The following is a 17,015-nucleotide window of genomic DNA, read 5'->3' as shown; positions in this document are numbered from 1 at the left end:
CTTGTAGACCAGGCTGGTCTCGAACTCACAGAGATCCGCCTGCCTCTGCCTCCCAAGTGCTGGGATTAAAGGCGTGTGCCACCACCGCCCAGCTACTAATGCCTTTCTTGAGCTAGGATTGTGCTGAGAGCCACCAGACTCAGACTCAAGCCCTTGGGGCCACCTCCCCGACCTTGCCTGGCTCAGCCTTTCTCTGGTACCCCTACACAGACCCCATCAATGGACCCGCCGCCACTCCCTGTTACTTCTTCCTGAGAAGTGAGACCTCCAACTACAGTGAAGCTTGGGACCAGGAAAAAGACAGACAGGCCACCTCCCCAAGAAGACACCAGATCTCAGATGAAAACAAAAAGCAGCAACAAAACCTTTTTAAAAAAACAATCCTTCAGAACCCCCACGCCCCAGCGTCCTCCCCAGCACCCAGGTCATGTGAGTGTGATTCCCACAGAGGCCAGTGCTTCAACAGCCCAGGCAGGACAGAGGCTGTGGTCCCCATACATGGTGCGCATGAAATTTCGTACGAAGTCAGGAAAGCGCTGCTCCAAGATGCTGCTTCGCATGGTGCTCAGGAGCTGCAGCTGCGTGAGGGGGCGGGTGTTAGTATCTCTTGGGTGTAGGCCACCAGTAGTTCAGGAGTACCGCAAGGCACCAGATGTGCCAAGAGCCCCCCATCATAAACCCAAGGCAGAACAGGTCATGCTTGAGGGTTCTGCCCATGCCACACCCTCTAGATGAAGCATACCCCCAAGGTCCTTATGGCCCAAACTCATTATACCCCCAAAGAGGGAACTTGTGCCACTGACCCACACCACACCCTCAAATGAAAAGGAGCCATATTAGGCCCCCATCTCAACTTCAACCTACCCTGTCCTCAGAGCCAATGCCCCTCCTTTCCCTGTTCCAGTGCCCACCCTACCCTGTCCCGACCCCATCCCCAGGCCACCTGATAGGCAATGTTATGCACAGTGAGGTGGTGCAGAGCTGCCGTGTTGTCGCTGTGCAGCAGGGCGTGCAGGAAGGCGCGGCTGTGCCTGTGGGTCACAGAATTTGTGGCTACAGGTAGCCTGAGCCCCGCCCCCTCCAGTCCCCAACTTCCAAGACCTACTTCTGGCAGGTGGGACAAGGACACTCCGAGTTTATGGGACTGAAATCCTTGGCGTACTGCTGTTTCTTCAACTGCAGGTTCCCAGTGGGTACAAGAGCAGAGCCAAAGCGCTGGAGGCAAGGAAGGTCAAGATCATGAACGGCAGGGGCTCCCGGTCCCTCCAGTCCCCCTGCCCAGGCCGGGCCTCACCGCTGTCCGCGTGGGGTATACACAGTCGAACATGTCACATCCAAGAGCCACGCAGACTACCAAATCAGTGGCATAGCTGGGGTGCAGCCATGGGAGGGTAAGGAACGGAGAGTGAGCCTCAAGAGGGATCCCCAGGCCTCCCTTCACCCCCAACTACATCTCAGATGACAGCCAAGTCTTTTCTCTTATCTATTTTTGTACTGAGACTGTGTTTTATGTAGCCCAGGCTTGCCTCTTACTCCATACATAGCTGAGGATATCCCAGAACATTGTTAGCATCAGGCAGTCGCCGACCTGACCACTCATTAGTTCCCCAGTAATGCTATACTCTTCTTTCCAGAAGGATCTGCCCCCCACAGCAGGGTTTGGGGCTCTGTTTCCTTCACCCCAACATACCCAACCCCCATCAGGTATCTTGGCTTGTCCTTAGGCAGCATGGAAGTACTTAAAGCCACCATCTTCCAGAACTGTGCCTTGCTCTCTCCCCCACTCAGTCCTCCGATGGCGAAGCCCGGGACATCCCTCTTGGTCATCTCTGAAAGAACACATGGCCCCAGTTTAGGAGGAGTTAGGATTTTGTGGTGTTACCAAAGGTCAGAGTGTACTCTAGTCAACATGCTGGATTTCCCTCAGCGGAACTTCCACTAATTTACCACAAAACCATAAAACAAAGCCTTGAGCCAGTTGTTTGGATACACCCTGGAATCCCAGCCACTCAGGAGGCCGTGGCCAAAGGATCAAGAGTTTGTCCCAGCCTGGGCTACACTGTGAGTCCCAGAACAACCTGGGTTACATAAAGAAGGAAGAGAAAGCTGGGCGGTGGTGCTGCACACCTTTAATCCCAGCACCTGGGAGGCAAAGGCAGGCGGATCTCTGTAAATTCAAGGTGAACCCAATCTACAGAGCGAGTTCCAGGGCAGCAGGGCAGGCAGAACTGTTACACAGAGCAACCCTGTCTTGAAAAACAAAACAAAACAAAAAAAGAGAAAGGGAGAGGGTAGGGAGATGGCGGCCCAAAAGGACAAGAGCCCTAGCTCTTCTCTCAAGAGGACCAGGGCCAGATCTCAGCATCCACATGGCTCACAGCCATCTGCAATTCCAGTTCCAGAAGACCCAACGCCCTCTTCTGGCCTTCCTGAGTCCTGTATACATGTGGTATACATACATACAGAAAAATATTCATACACAGAAAATAACTTTCTCCAGGCATGGTGACCCTATCTCAAAAATTAAATGATTAATTTTGCCGGGCGGTAGTGGCGCACGCCTTTAATCCCAGCACTCGGGAGGCAGAGGCAAGTGGATCTCTGTGAGTTCGAGACCAGCCTGGTCTACAAGAGCTAGTTCCAGGACAGGCTCCAAAACCACAGAGAAACCCTGTCTCGAAAAACAAAAAACAAAAAAAACAAAAAAAAAATTAAATGATTAATTTCAAAAATTGTAAGAAGCAAAGATTAGAGATAGGAAGAAAGAAAGAGGGGTGGGGAATGTTGTAACAGTTTCACAACCTCAAGAAGGACTAGGATGCTCAGTAGTTTAGATGTAGTAAACCCATTTTGGGCAGGGGTGTAGCTCAGTGGTAGAGTGTTCACCTAGCAGGGGCAAGGCACTTCGTCCAATCACCAGCAAACATCCACACAAAAAAAAAATTCCCATTTCCAATAACAGTCTTTCCAACTCTAATGAGGGTTACCATCTGAAAGCCCCCAGGAAAGACCCTGCCCCAGACACATCCCAAAAGGAAGGGAGGGACAGAGGCAAAGGCTCCTGCTGGGGACCTTCCACTGCCGAGTGCCCACTGGCTGAACGCAAGGCTCATTTGTATTACATTTATTTGTGTATTCATGAGTCGTGAATGCATCACACAGTGCTCAGGGCACAACTTGCAGAATCCATGAGTTCCAGGGATCAAACTGAGGTTGTGAGTATTGGCAGCAAGCTTCTCCAGCCACTCAGCCAGCTCATCGACCCAATGCTTTCTACTCTGATCATCAGAACAGGTCCATGGCCCACAGTTCACACAGGAGAAAGCCAAATGTACTCCTGAATTTATTGTTTTCTAGAAACAAGGTTCCAAATCCAGAGAACAAAGACACCCCTGGGATCCCAGTACTCGAGAGGCAGGAGAATCAGGAATTCAAGGCCACTCTGAACTACAGGAGAACTAGTCCCAAAAAGTGGGGAGGGGTTTTACTCCCTAGTGGGCTTGAGTATTATGCATCAAATCCTGGGTTCAACTCAGCAACAAATCGTCTGAGTTTGGTGATGCATGCCCGTGATCTCAGCACTCAGAAGTGGAGGCAGGAGGATAAGTACAAGACCGTTCTCTGCTACCTAGTGAGGCCCAGGCCAGCCTGGGCTACATGGAAGCCTGTCATAAGTTGATGCAGTATTTCAACAAAATATTGAAAAGGGCTCAGCGGGCAAAGGCACTTGAGTTCCATCCCCAGAATCCACATGGTGGCGAGAACCGGATGGGGGATAAACAAAGACTTAACTTGGGACCAGTATTTACCTCCATTACTTCCATTTTCTGGACCGCCCTACTGCACACTGCCTCAGGGCGTTTGACTCCTGTATCTTGCACTTGCAGCATCCTTTGCCAGTTAACAGCGATGGCCAAAGCATCGTCCTTTGCCTGGACCTGGACCACCTCTACCATTACCCCACTCTACCTTTCAGGCAAGTGGTCCGAAGGTCGGCATTCAGTCCCCCCTGGATGATAGCAAAGAGGTTCTGCTTGTCCCGGTGCTGATGGGCTGCAATGCATCTGTCCAGCCAGCGCACTGACCTGCAAGAGGGTCCCGGGCGGGTCACAGAACCTCCAGTGGCTAGGGAGACGTAAGAGAAGCACACGATCCAAATCCTTTTCCCATGCACGCACAACCCACACATACACACACCTGTGCATGGCCTCCTCCACTCGAGGGCCTGTCACTGTGCTGCTCACCACATCGTCCAGCTGCATGATGATGTCAGAGCCTGGGGTGAGAGGGCACTCTGGTGAGGGGCAGGGGGAATAGAGGAAGGACCCTTGCAGGGACCACCACCTACTACTTGTCATCATTGTAAAATGGCTGCACAGAAGCTGGGAAACTTTTTGGATTTTTTTATATATATATATATAGATAGATATACATATATGTATATCTATCTATATATATATATAGCCTATGGGCCAGTGAGATGGCTCCACAGTAAATGTGCTTTCTTCCAGGTCTAACTGCCCAAGTTCAACCCACAGGACCCACATAGTGGAAAGAGGAGACTGACCCCTACAAATTATCACCATGGATCCCAGACTGTTCTCCAACTCCCAATCCCCCTGCCGCTACCTGCACTGCACCCAGTTTTACAGGGAACTATTGAAAGGCCATAGCTCAGTGGGTGTACTGATTGTCTAGCACACACAAGGACACAGTTTCCATCCCAGCACTGCATAAAGTAGGTGTGGTGGTGGTTCAGGCCTGTGATCCAGGCATTCAGAAAGTGGAGGCGGAAGAATCAGGAGCCTGAGGCTGGGGACTGGAGGGTTGGCTGCTCTTTCAGAGAACCTGGATCCTGAGCTTCAGTGCAGCCAGCAGAGCATAGGGAGAACCTGTGTCTAAAATCAAGAACTAGGGCCATGCCTAGTGGTAGAGTCCCTGCCCAGATCCCTTGATGATGGGCTAAAACCCGGAAGAGGAAATAAACTTTTCCTCCCCGAGTTGCTTTTGGTCATGATGTCACCACAGCAACAGAAAGCAAAATAGGACACCACACCAGGAGAACAGCCTTGTCCTAAGATCAGTAGATGGACCCAAAGAAACACCTGCCACACAGCTGGGCAGGCTCCACTTAGCATAACAGGTACAGTTTCCATAGAAGGCTCTGGGACAGAGACTGGGATGGACAAGGGAGAGGAGCTGGAGCTCACGTGTCAAGGCTCCAGCAGCATGCAAAATGTAAACAATATAAATTGTCCTGGACTGTAGATCCAGCTCAGGAAGCAGAGTGCTCATCATATAGCGTGCAAAGAGCCCTGCCTGGCTCTGAGCCCCAGCTCTGAAGAAAACTGGGCATGGTGGCGTTTGGCTGTGGATATGGAGGGAGATTTCAAAGTCAAATTCAGTTAAAGAGGAAGTGAGTTCCAGGCCAGCCAGGACTACGTAGGACTCTGTCTTAAAAATAAGACAGAAAAAAAAAACCCCAAAAAACCTATATATATGGAAAAAAAGAGGCCTAAAGCAATCACTATCTCATGTTGTTGCCACCATTATTTCATTAAATTCAATTTGTTACTAAAAACAGTAACAGTTGTGTTTGGTGGCAACTGTCTTCAATCCCAGCACTCCAGAGGCAGAAACAGGCATATCTCTATGTTGGAGGCTAGCCTGGTCTACCATTCTACATAACATATTCCAGGCCAGTCAAGGCTACATAGTGAGACCCTGTATAAAATAATAATAAAAAAGTAATAACAACATATATAGATATTGTGGGAGCCAGCTATAATAAGCTAAGTATGGGTAGGTCACCCAAAGGAAGTTCTTTACTTCCAACCCTTATCCTGCCAGAGTAGAACTCTGATTTAATAAGAGGCCTGAGTCTCAGTAGTTTACCCTGAAGCAATGCCTGGTTGCAGGAGGAACCACAAGCTGAGATTACCTGACCTCCACCCAAGAACAGACCATTCAAAGGAAATGCCTAAGGTTCCAACCTCTGTAGATAGGATCACCTGCCAGAACACACTCACCAGAACACCCCTAGACAAATGTCAGCCAATCAGGGGTCCTAAAACCTCAGAAACCCCTCACCCCCACCTTTACTACTATAAAAACCTAAATCTAACTGAGCTCGGGGCTCTCCAGTTATTCCAATACGTTGGACATGCGGAAAGACCAAGTTTGCAAACTTGATTAAAATAAAGGCTCTTTGCTTTTACATACGGGACTCGGTCTCCTTGTTGGCTTTTGCTGGGACTTTGTGAATTTGGGCATAATATAAAACAAAAACAAATCAAAAAGGACAACTACATATCTAGTACTTTGTTTACACTACAGATATCACAAGTCAGAGTTGGAAACGGGTTCTTACTGTGTAGCCCAGGCAGGGCTGGAACCCGCAACTGTCTTCCCACTAAGCTGCCACCACATATATTTTTTCAAGTGTTTGTTTTGTTTTGGTCTGTTTGCTGTGCCGGGGACCTAGTCCGGGGCATCGGCAAACATGCCTAGCACAGGACATATTCTTTATCCTTATTTTAGCTGGGTGAATGAGTTCAAATTTATTTTTTTTTAAAGTATTTATTTACTTATAATGTATACAATATTCTGTCTGTGTGTATGCTTGCAGGCCAGAAGAGGGCACCAGGCCCCACTACAGATGGTTGTGAGCCACCAGGTGGTTGCTGGGAATTGAACTCAGGACCTTTGGAAGAACAGTCAGTGCTTTCAACCGCTGAGCCATCTCTCCAGCCCATGTGTTCAAATTTATAGATTTCCCAAACCACCTGCGGGTCCGAGGCCCTGAGGCTACTGGCAAGGTGAAGAGGCAACACAGCAAGGTTTTCTTACCCAGAGCGTTCTGAATCTCCACAGACCTCTCTGGGCTCAAAAGTGTCTCTTGGCCATCGTAGGGCGAGCGGAAGCGGACGCCCTCCTCAGTCACCTCGGACAGGGAGAACAGGGACACCATCTGGAAGCCGCCGCTATCCTGGGAGAGAGACCACGCCGAGAAGCTGTCAAGAGATGGAGACTGGGGACCTCTCACCACAACGCAGCACCCTAGGGCAGCGACCCCAACTCACTGTCAGCAGATTGTGAGGCCAATTCATGAAGCCGTGAAGACCCTGGGCTTTCTGGATCAGTTCCGGACCCTGGGATAGCAGAAGCAAGTGCCAAGTTAGGCGATAGCCCGCAGTTCTCGCCAGACCCGGGCGGAGCCCAGGCACGGTACCCCCTCGCCGCCGCCCCCGGATCGAGTCCACCCACCGGCCTCAGCCCCAGATGGTAGGTGTTGCCCAAGCAGAGGCGGCAGCCCAGGTTCTCCAGCTGCTCCGCCGTGATCCCCTTCATGGTGGCCTGTGTTCCCACAGGCATGAACACAGGAGTGGCAACAGTTCCATGCGGCAGCCGCAGCTCGCCTGCCCGGGCTCTGGAACGACTGCACTCAGACACCAGCCGCATGATTCGTGGAGCAGACTCAAGCGAAGCGGGACTGCCTGCCGCCGCCATTTTCCGTCCCGTAACCACGTGGGATGAGGCCACAGTGGACAGCGCCATGTTGCCTCGCATCATGTGACCGGGGAAGCGCCTAAAACAACCTCGCTCAGGGGTGTATTACTTCCTGATGGCAAGTGAAGATTACTGCTAAACCCTATGGCCTGAGTTAAATCTCTGGGACCCACAAAAATGGGAACTGATTCCTGCAAATTCGCGTGTGCGGACACATAATAAATGTAATTCTAAAACACTCCAAGAGCCATGTTTTTTTTTTCTACTGCTCGGGAGGGAGAGGCAGGTGGATCTCAGTGAGTTCAAGGCCAGCCTAGTCTACAAAGGGAGTTCCAGGACAGCCAGGACTGCTAGACAGAGAAACCCTGTCTCGGGGTGGGGGTGTTCACCAGGAATTCCAAGATTTGAGAGGCTGAGCAAAAAGGATTGGAGTCAGAGAACAGACCCAACACTACACAGTGAGTTTCTGGCCAGGCTGGGTTACCTAGGGAAGCAAAACCCTGAGCTGGGCCTGTTGTTGCACACCTTTGGGTTCAGCAGCTAAGAGTACTTGTTGATCTTGCACAGCATGGGTTTACTTCCCAGCACACACAACCACCTGTAACTCCAGCTCCAGAGAATCTGATGCCCTCCTCTGACCAGGCAGGTAGGGAGTGGTGCACACACACACACACACAACAACTACTTTACAATTTTAGGTAAAATAAAAACTTCCTGTCTGGCATGCATAAGTCTGTGGGTTCTACCCCCAGCATACATACACACACATACACACAACACGGATAGAAACAGCATGAGTGGCTATGGATATATTTCTGTACATGTATTTCATACACATAGTCCTAACTAGCCTCTGTCAATCTCTGTTTATTCTTTTCATTCATATTTTTTTGCTTGTTTTTTTTTTTAATTTCAAGACAGAGTTTCTCTGTGTAGCCCTGGATGTCCTGAAACTCAGTAGTAGAGCAGGCTAGCCTCAAACTCACAGAGATGTGCCTGCCTCTACTTCTTGAGTGCTGGGATTAGAGGCTCGGCTCATTGATTAATTCAAAGAGTTTACAGGAAGACCCAGCATACAGTCAAGAGCTTCATACACCAAGAGCTCCAGCCATTTTTTCAAAGGAATCCTAGCATTACAAAAAAAACCCTAAAGCCCAGGGATTCATCCCCCACCATTACTTTATTCCCACCGTGTGAGATGCGTGTGTGTGTGTGTGTGTGTGTGTGTGTATGCTCATGTTTTCCCATGTCAGTCCTCTCCCTAAACAGGAATGTCCACATAAAGCTGATGTCACCTCTACCAGCAGAGGGCGCCATCGTCCCACATTCCCAATGAGCTGCTATGGGGAAGGGCTGCTTTCCCCAGTCTTCCCCCACGAAAAGGGCTAAAAAACAAGTTTCCAGCGGTTGTGGGGATGCGGTTAGTGAGAATGCCTCAGAACACCAAAGTCGAGACATCACTCAGTGATACAGTACCTGCCCAGCATATTCAAGACCCTTGTGTTTGTGTAAGAGCAGAGGCTAAAGGATGCCCAATGTGCTCTATTACTGTCCAATTTGTTGGTTTTTTGTTATTTTGAGACAGGGTTTCTGTAGCTTTGTAGCCTATCCTGGAACTAGCTCTTGTAGACCAGGCTGGCCTCGAACTCAGAGATCCACCTGCTCCCAAGTGCTGTAATTAAAGGCGTGGACTAACACCTCCCAGCTTACTCTCCACTTTAATCACTTGGGACAGTCTCTCACTGAACGTGAAGCTAGGCAGCAAGCCCCATTGATTCTCATGTCTACTATCCCCCTCCACACTCAAAGTGCTAGTGGTACAGGTCATTCATTCTTAAAATTTTACATTAGTTATTTAGGTGGGTGAGTGTACACGTACCCACACACTTGCCACAGCACCCTTGTGGAGGTCAGGAAAACTTTAAGAATCTGTTCTCTCGCCGGGCAGTGGTGGCGCATTCCTTTAATCCCAGCACCCGGGAGGCAGAGACAGGCGGATCTCTGAGTTCGAGACTAGCCTGGTCTACAAGAGCTAGTTCCAGGACAGACTCCAAAGCTACAGAGAAACCCTATCTCAAAATAAATAAATAAAAATCTGTTCTCTCATCACACGGGTCCCAGGAAGTCAAATTCAGATTGTCGCCTTAATGCACTGATCCATCTCCCTAGAATCCATAGCGGCTACTTAAAATTGTTTGTTTTCAAGGCAGGGTCTCTCCATACAGCCTTGGCTGGCCTGGAAATCAATCTGTAGATCAGGCTGGCCTCAAATTTAAGAGAGATCCACCTGCCTCTTTCTACCACTGGGATAAGGATGTGTACCACCACCCAGCTTAAAATTTTTATGTATATGTTTTACCTGAAAAGCATCTGTGCACTGAATACATGCTATGCCTATGGAGGGAGTGAGCCACCATGCGGATAACGGGACTAGAACCTGTTGAGAAATCGCTCCAGTCTTGGTTACTTTTTGAGACAAGATAAGCTCTCACATAGTTCATGCTGACCTCAAATTCACTATGTAGCCGAGGCTGACCCTCCTACTTTCACTTTTTCCCCCCTTTGCCAAGGGTTTCTCCAGGTAGCCCTGCTGTCCTTGAACTCAGAGACCCACCTGCTTCCGGAGTGCTGGGATTAAAGGCGTGTGCCATCACTGCCCAGCTCCTTTGCTTTTCTTGTTGCTGTAGTCAAATGCCTAGCCAGGTTAAGGCGACTAACTATGCCTGCCTTAGATGGTTTTGTAATGCAGGCTGGCTTCAGGATTCTTAGGCTCAAGTAAGCTTATTCTTTAGCTCCACATGGTCCAGAAGCACAGAAACAAGGAGTGAGCCTGGTGGAAGATCCAGCCTGAATGAAGACCTGAAGGTTGGTGCAGAGACTGGAGAAGAGCGTGCTCAAGGAAGCAGGGAGAACAAAGTGCCAGGAAGCCTGAGCAGTGATGTCAGAGGGGGTGGTTGAACTGAGGCAGTAAGGCAGAGGGAAGATGGCACTGCAGGAAGCTATGAGACATTGGGGGAGAGATGCAGGCTTTGTCATGGGATAAGTGGACAAAGGAGAGTGGCAAAATATGACATCATCTATGGGAGGGCTGGGGATGCCCTGAGCCCTCCCTGTAACTGACATCATGGGGAAATCAGCTTCAGCACAAGGGACAGCGCCAGGACTGTTGCCTAGAGACTGGCGAAGCTGCTGCTCAAGAGGCGGGGCTGAGCAGCCAGGGGAAGGGATTCAGGGAGAAAACAGCTGAGTTCCCAGTGTGGGAAAAGTCCAGGCATTACCTAGGCAATTCTGAAGGGGAGGGGGAGTTGGGTTGGAGGTGTGTGCACACACCTTCCACGTACTTGCATTCTGTCCGATGGTGTCAGACTGTCCTCACCCAGGATTCTTGTGGAACCCACCAAAGTGGAATTAAGAGGCTGGCATGAGAAGGCAGGGGTTTAAAAATGACATGAACTAGATAGGATTATGGGTTCAGAGAAAAGCAGAGAACTTTTAGAAATGTAGAATTAAGGCTTCAGGACCAACAGTGAAATGATGGTCCTAGGACCACCATGAATTCTGGTGGGTGCTGTTGAACTCCTAGACCTGGTAAGCTTGTTCAGCCAGCCAGGGTAACGTTGTCCCATGAAAAACTACAATGCCTAGGTGCCAAAGCGGCTGGGATACGGTGGATTTCCTGGTGGGGAGAGGGGGTAGCGAGGTCTGGGTCAAGGAATGATAATCACCATAACTCAGGCAATTATGCCTCAAAGCAGAAAGGAGTCCTCGCTCTCACCTCAGAGTTCTTCAAATCCAAGAGATCTCAATCTCAGAACATTCCAGAACTTCAGCACCTCAGGACTTGCAATTCCTTTTCTTGTCTTCCCCACAACTCAAAGGACTGAAGTGCAGCCATCCAGGTCTGCCCAGCTCAGAGTGATCCATCCACTCCATCGCGCTCAGGACAAGAGTTCAGGTGACCCCTGCCCATCAGCCATACTGCTCATCATTCCCTTTTGCATGCACAGTGCTTCAATCCATGTACAAACCCAACTCTGTATTCCTGGACTGTTCCTCTGCCTGGCATACTCTTCCCTCACCTGTGAACATAACCCATCTTCTGGCTCCAACTCCCTTAGCCTGTCTTGTTTGAGATTTCCTTGACACTTGTTATCAAGCTGGGCTAAGCCAATGAGGCCTGGAAGCACAATGTCTGTATCAGTAAACCACATAGTGAGAGCACACTACCCCAGTACTCAGAAGGAAGCCAGTCAGTGAAGTAAGAGTTTCAAAAAATTCAAACTCACACATGAAGTCTCTGTTTATTCTGGGAAGAGTACAAGGGAGCCCTGTACCTAAACTTCTGTTATGACTTATCTTGTTTCTGAGTATCAGCAGGTCATGTGCACTCCCAGACTTGATCTCACACAGTGCCTGGACGTTTAGCTGCAGAGGACAGAATCCATCAAATGGACAGTAAGTTGGTATATGAGACTGGCTGTCACAGTCCAGGGAGACATGCCAAGTCCCAGGGGCAGTGCTCAAGTATGTGGAAGGTCTCGGTCTGCAGCCCAGTTAGACCAAATGTGGCCTTTCGTCCCCTCCTCTGGAGTGGTTTGCACCTGGAGTTCAGGCCTATGCCTACACACCAAGTACCTTATCATCAGAGGAAAACCATGACTCCTGCTGAAACGCCTGATGACCACTGATAAAAATGACATGAGACTACATCCAAAGCAACCTGGAGAACAGAGCCCAAGGAGTGTGTTCATCATAAAAGAACTCCTGTCTACTTACTACTGGGGAGGGGAGGGGCAGCAGCTCCCTGGGTTGGCTTCCTACGTCTGGAGGGCCAACTGCCAGGAAGGCCTCTCAGCAGTGCAGATGAAGAGCCAGCAGCAGGCTCCCAAGGTTCCTGACGCCAGCTTACTACATTGATGAGCTTGGATTTGTTGCTGGTTGAGTGTCTACTGGGACACTTCAGTGTGGTAGGAGGGTGCCATCACCCAGATGGTCGCTTAACGGTAAAGTCAGCTGGCTGAGGGTGCAATTGCTGTTCTGGTCTTCAGAGTATTTCTAGAGGACTCTTCCCTCAGCTTATTACCTCACCTAAGGGACCCTTGTGTCCCTTTCTTGCACCAGAGAGATTATCTTCCTAGCTGACTTCCTGCATTGAGGCAGGAGCCTGGAGCAGCACACAGATCTTCTTCTGAGTAACCTGTTACATGTGAAGCTAAGGGACACCAAACTCAGGCTGGCAGCAGTGTAGGTGCTCGGAAGAGAGGAGGCTGACAAGGCGAGGAGGGGTCTGTTGATGGTGCTTGGGCTCCTCCCAACAGCGTCAATTGAAGTCTGGATGCTCTGTGTGGGCACAAGTGAGAAGGCCTTCCCTGGTAGAGGCATGTACAGCATTCCAAGACTCTTTCAATGCAATCGGGACTATGGGCAGCATCCCACCCTATAGTCAGAACCTCACCTGGGGGCAAAGACCTGACAGTGACAACCACTACCCTTAGGAACTCAGGAAGTCCCAGGCCACTTTCACAGTAACTCCAGGCAGGGCTGAAGCTGGGGAAACTTTACCTAGCTCTCCCTTGTGGTTTCGCAACTGAGTTACACAGCCTAACAGGGACAGTCTGCCTGCCACGATGTGATATTACCCTTAAAACTTCATCAAGGAGCTGGAGAGATGGTTCAGAGGTTAAGCACACTGCCTGATCTTCCGTGTCCTGAGTTTAATTCCCAGCAACCCATGGTGGTTCACAACTATCCATCAGATCTGGTGCCCTCTTCTGGCGAGCAGGCATACATGGAGGCATAATGTTGGATACATAAAAAACTAAATAAATCTTTAAAAACACAAAAGAAGACAAAAAACTTCAGGGACTGGAGAGCTAGCTCAGTGGTTAAGAGCAGTGCCTGCTCCTGCAGAGAACCTGGGTTCAGTTCCCTGTACTCACATGCCAGTTCACTCCAGGTTCCGACACTCTCACACAGACATACATACAGGCAATCAAAGAAAAAAGAAAAGAAAGAAATTTCATCAAGAAGCTGGTGTGGTGGCTCACACCTGTCATCTCAGCACTTGGGAGGCTGGGGCGGGAGGGGTGCTGCAGGTCTGAAGTCAGTCAGGGCCACATACAGTGAATGATAACCAGGAGCAGAAACACCATCCAAAAGAGAAGAAAGCCTGCAGCTGGACTCTCCAGTAACTAGGGTCTTTGTGCCCTACTTCCCCGCTGCTTAGAGACACCCAGGCCTGAGACGAGCACAGTTTTGTTTCTTTATTTGTCTACATTCAGCGGAATTCAAATGTACTGCCTGAATGATCCAGACACACCAAAAAAAAAAAAAAAAAAAAAAAAAAAAAAGAAAAAACAAAACAAAACAAACAAACAAACAAAAACCACTCTTTCCCACTGGTTTTTAAAATAAAATTTTCACTTATAAAACTGAAACACTAAAGCATTAAAATAAAGAAAGCTCATTTAACTCACTTCACAAAAAGCATTAACAGATGATGTATCCCTTCTGCAACTATTTAAGGACACCCGATGGAATTCACACCGGGCAAAAACAGACAGAGGGATACCACACGGCAAGAACTCAAACACTACTCAGACAAGGTGTAATGGCAACTAACAAACCACTGAAGACACGGAGTCCCAAACACAGCTAAAGAGGGGTCACGGCACGGGTCCCAAGGACCACCACACCTCACAGCGTGGCAACGTCGGCAACGTGGACGGGTGGGCACTGCGCCAGTGGACATGGCAACTGGTGATGTGCAGACGCAATCTCCCGAGACGAGTTGGAGGCAGAGGTGCAGGAGGTGAGAAGGGGCAGTCTGGGCCTTTATCTGTACTGGTAGTTCATGCTGTGCTCTGTGTTCCGACTGTAGCCACCTTGTGAGGACTGGTAGGAGCTGGAAGGGCCACTGTAGCTCTGGCTGGACCCAGGGGAGCTGTAGTTCGACTGTGATGAGTAGCCTCCTGCAAGATGGAGCTAGCTTAGAGAACAGAGGTCCAGGCAACATTTCCATACTACTGTATCCCAGGGTAGGCAGTCCAGTGGGCTCCTGCTTTGACACACAGGCCTATCACTCACTGCTATACCAAGATGAAAAACTTTGCCTCTAGGGGCTCATGTCAAGTGCTGACTGACCGACCAGAGATAGGGGTCCCACAGCTCAGTTCAGTCCCTGTGACACAAATGGCTCTTCAAGTCGGTGCCAACATTTAAGAGACAACTTGAGGTCTCTGAGAAGACTGAGCAGTAGGTGTGGCCAGAGCCCAAGTCCAGCCCCCAAGGGAAACCAGCAGCAGTTGCCATATAGCCCCCCTCACAGTGGCCCTGCTCCTGTCAAGTTCTGTGCCTCTAAAGCTCCGCCCCCACCTCCCGCCGGGCCACTTGCTCTCCAGGCCCACCTTGTTTGCCTTGGTATGAAGAGCTGCCCCCAGAACCTCCGCCGTAACCCCCATGTGAGCCTGTGTTGTAGGATGACCCACTGGAGCCATAGCTGTTCCCGCCACTGCGACCTCCACTACCACTGTAGTCTGAGGGGAAAAAAAATCAGTGTGATTAGGGCCTGGGTCCAAGGGCAGATAGGCGAGGAGCCTTGGTGGCAAGCCCTGTCACAGTCACCCACTCTGAAGTTCCCACCTGCCTCTTCTCCCCTGGGGCACAATGCTTTACTGTCCTCCACCCCCACAGCATATTAAGTCCCCAATTCTTCTGATGGCTGTTGTTCTGTCCTAAAGACAAACTTACACTTAGACCTACGGGGTGACAGAGCACACGAGGCGGACGGAGGTCAGTGCATGAGGCTGGCTTACTGAGGAGCTAGATCTAGCACAGCTCTTGAGAAGTTCCAGGAAGCAGCCTTGCAACTTTAATCCTGGTACCTAGCCACAGCATAGTGGCAGAGGCCTCAGCCATAGATGGAGACAGGGAAGGGACCCAGGGTCATGTTTCCAGATTTCTCCCTACACTCAGTCTCCCAGAGTGCCTCACAGTTAGTTCCTGGCTAGAGCTGAGCTTTTAACCATCCCCAACCAGGAGGTGGACACTGGACGCCAACTCACTGAATTTGCTGTCGTAGCTGTAGTCGGAGCCCCCACCACCACCAGGGGAGTTGTAGGAGTTGGAGTAGGAGTAGCTGCCCTGCCCATGGCCATAGCCTTTCTGCTTGCCCTGCGGCGTGCCGTAGCTGCTGTACTGGCTCTGGTTGTAGGGTTGCTGCTGGCCCTGGTGGGACTGGTAGCCCGAACTGTAGGAGGGTTTCTGCTGGCCCCCATGCAGCGGCTTCTTCCCAGCATGCTTCGGGGGCACTGATGAGTTGTAGCTGTCTCCTTGGTAGTAGGAGCTGTAGCTGGATGAGCCACCACCGCCCCCGCTGCCTCCACCACTGGCATTCCCAGAATGCCCTCCATTGCTGTAGAACTGACCTAAACAGGGAAGCAGCAGATCAGGTGGAGGGTCCCAGGGTGAGGGCTGGGAGGGGAGAAAGGCAGCAATTGTGGGCCCTGAAGGCTGGCCCACAGCTTACTGCTCAGAGCAGCGAGGAACAGATTGGAGCACGAGGCTCTGCTGGTCAAGGCAGCCTGGCTTAAGCCAGCCCAGCCTTCAGCTCCACTCACCCTCAGCTGATCTTTGCCAAGCAGCAGCACGACAGCAGCTTTGCAGATGTCAACATTACAATGAGATGGGCTCCGAGCGTGGATGACATTCAGGACTAGCTGACGGCTACCCAGATGTCCCCAACGGTGACAGGAAAAGCAAAGCACCCAAAAGCAGTGAGCCACCCCCTTTCCCCTCCGTGCAGGAAATGAGCTCAACAGGCACAAATCTTGGGGACCCCAGGAGATGCCTTGCCACGAGGTCCCTAAAACCATCATGGTCCTCAAAGACCAAGTGCTCTTAAGACAGTGACTTGAGACTCGAGACACTTGCCCGGTCTCCTTCCTTGGTGTCAACAACACACAACTGAAGACATAGAGTGTGTCCTTAGTCTCATGAGAAGGCAAGCACAGACTGAGGTTAAATGTTTGAATCGGGACCTCAGTGGCAAGACTGATGAGCTAGCACTGTGGCTGCTAGAGTCTCTAGCCCCCATTTTGGATCACTGGGTTTATCAATGTGTTCCCTATTGGAGACTTTGGATGGAGTGACGGGAACAGGGCAGAGCAGGGCAGGGCAGGGCTTCAGCCTCACTGCAGAAAGAAGTTCCCACCTCCAGGCTCAGAAGACAGAACATTTCCCAGTGCTCAACAGGGGCCTTGGAGCTCCCAGAAGCCTGACTTCCCAGATTAAGTAGCCTCAGCATGCAGACCTTTAGCCCAGTAAACCTCGTCAGCCCCAGACAGGAAGAAGGGAAAAGAGATATTCCCACACAGCCTGCCCTTCCTCCCCAGGTTGAGAACTAAAGGCACTATGCCTTCCCTCTAACCACTGGTGGATATACACCCCGCCCCCACGCTGATGTTCGCCCCATTACTGGCACAAGCACTGGGAGAGGTAATTCCCCC

The 17,015-nt window shown here is 50.5% G+C and overlaps 2 protein-coding genes across 5 annotated transcripts in view; both read right to left on the bottom strand.

Moving 5' to 3' along the window:
* Nucleotides 1-106: 106 nt before the first annotated feature.
* On the bottom strand, nucleotides 107-7,705 carry Qtrt1 (queuine tRNA-ribosyltransferase catalytic subunit 1). Its single transcript, XM_005346897.2, has 10 exons — nucleotides 7,267-7,705; nucleotides 7,083-7,151; nucleotides 6,850-6,988; nucleotides 4,198-4,276; nucleotides 3,970-4,085; nucleotides 1,691-1,829; nucleotides 1,295-1,370; nucleotides 1,106-1,215; nucleotides 944-1,031; nucleotides 107-578 (listed from the first exon to the last, which is right to left on the bottom strand). Exons 1-10 carry the CDS (start codon nucleotides 7,570-7,572, stop codon nucleotides 426-428), a joined length of 1,275 nt encoding a protein of 424 aa, XP_005346954.2. The 5' UTR covers nucleotides 7,573-7,705; the 3' UTR covers nucleotides 107-425.
* A 6,053-nt stretch (nucleotides 7,706-13,758) lies between these two features.
* The window catches only part of Ilf3 (interleukin enhancer binding factor 3), a 43,241-nt gene continuing 39,984 nt past the window's right edge, over nucleotides 13,759-17,015 (bottom strand). For all 4 annotated transcript variants that reach the window (XM_005346894.3, XM_026779176.1, XM_026779177.1 and 1 more), the window contains 3 exons: nucleotides 15,573-15,935; nucleotides 14,916-15,044; nucleotides 13,759-14,480 (listed from right to left, as the gene is read on the bottom strand). In XM_005346894.3, coding sequence (XP_005346951.1) covers nucleotides 14,344-14,480; nucleotides 14,916-15,044; nucleotides 15,573-15,935 — 629 coding nt within the window. In that variant the 3' untranslated portion in view covers nucleotides 13,759-14,343. The remainder of the gene's footprint in view (nucleotides 14,481-14,915; nucleotides 15,045-15,572; nucleotides 15,936-17,015) is intronic.

Source organism: Microtus ochrogaster, chromosome 5, assembly GCF_000317375.1.
Source record: "Microtus ochrogaster isolate Prairie Vole_2 chromosome 5, MicOch1.0, whole genome shotgun sequence".
NCBI lineage: Eukaryota > Metazoa > Chordata > Mammalia > Rodentia > Cricetidae > Microtus > Microtus ochrogaster.
The sequence above is the reverse complement of the archived record's forward strand: the minus strand, read 5'-3'. Positions and strand labels throughout refer to the sequence as shown.

Coding starts and splice junctions, on each gene's coding strand:
- Qtrt1 (XM_005346897.2), bottom strand. CDS start 7,572: ATGATGCGAGGCAACATGGCGCTGTCCACTGTGGCCTCATCCCACGTG. Junction 6,989..7,082: donor GGCCTCACAATCTGCTGACA/GTGAGTTGGGGT, acceptor TCTCTCTCCCAG/GATAGCGGCGGCTTCCAGAT. Junction 1,830..3,969: donor TCGGACCACTTGCCTGAAAG/GTAGAGTGGGGT, acceptor GTGTTCTTTCAG/AGATGACCAAGAGGGATGTC.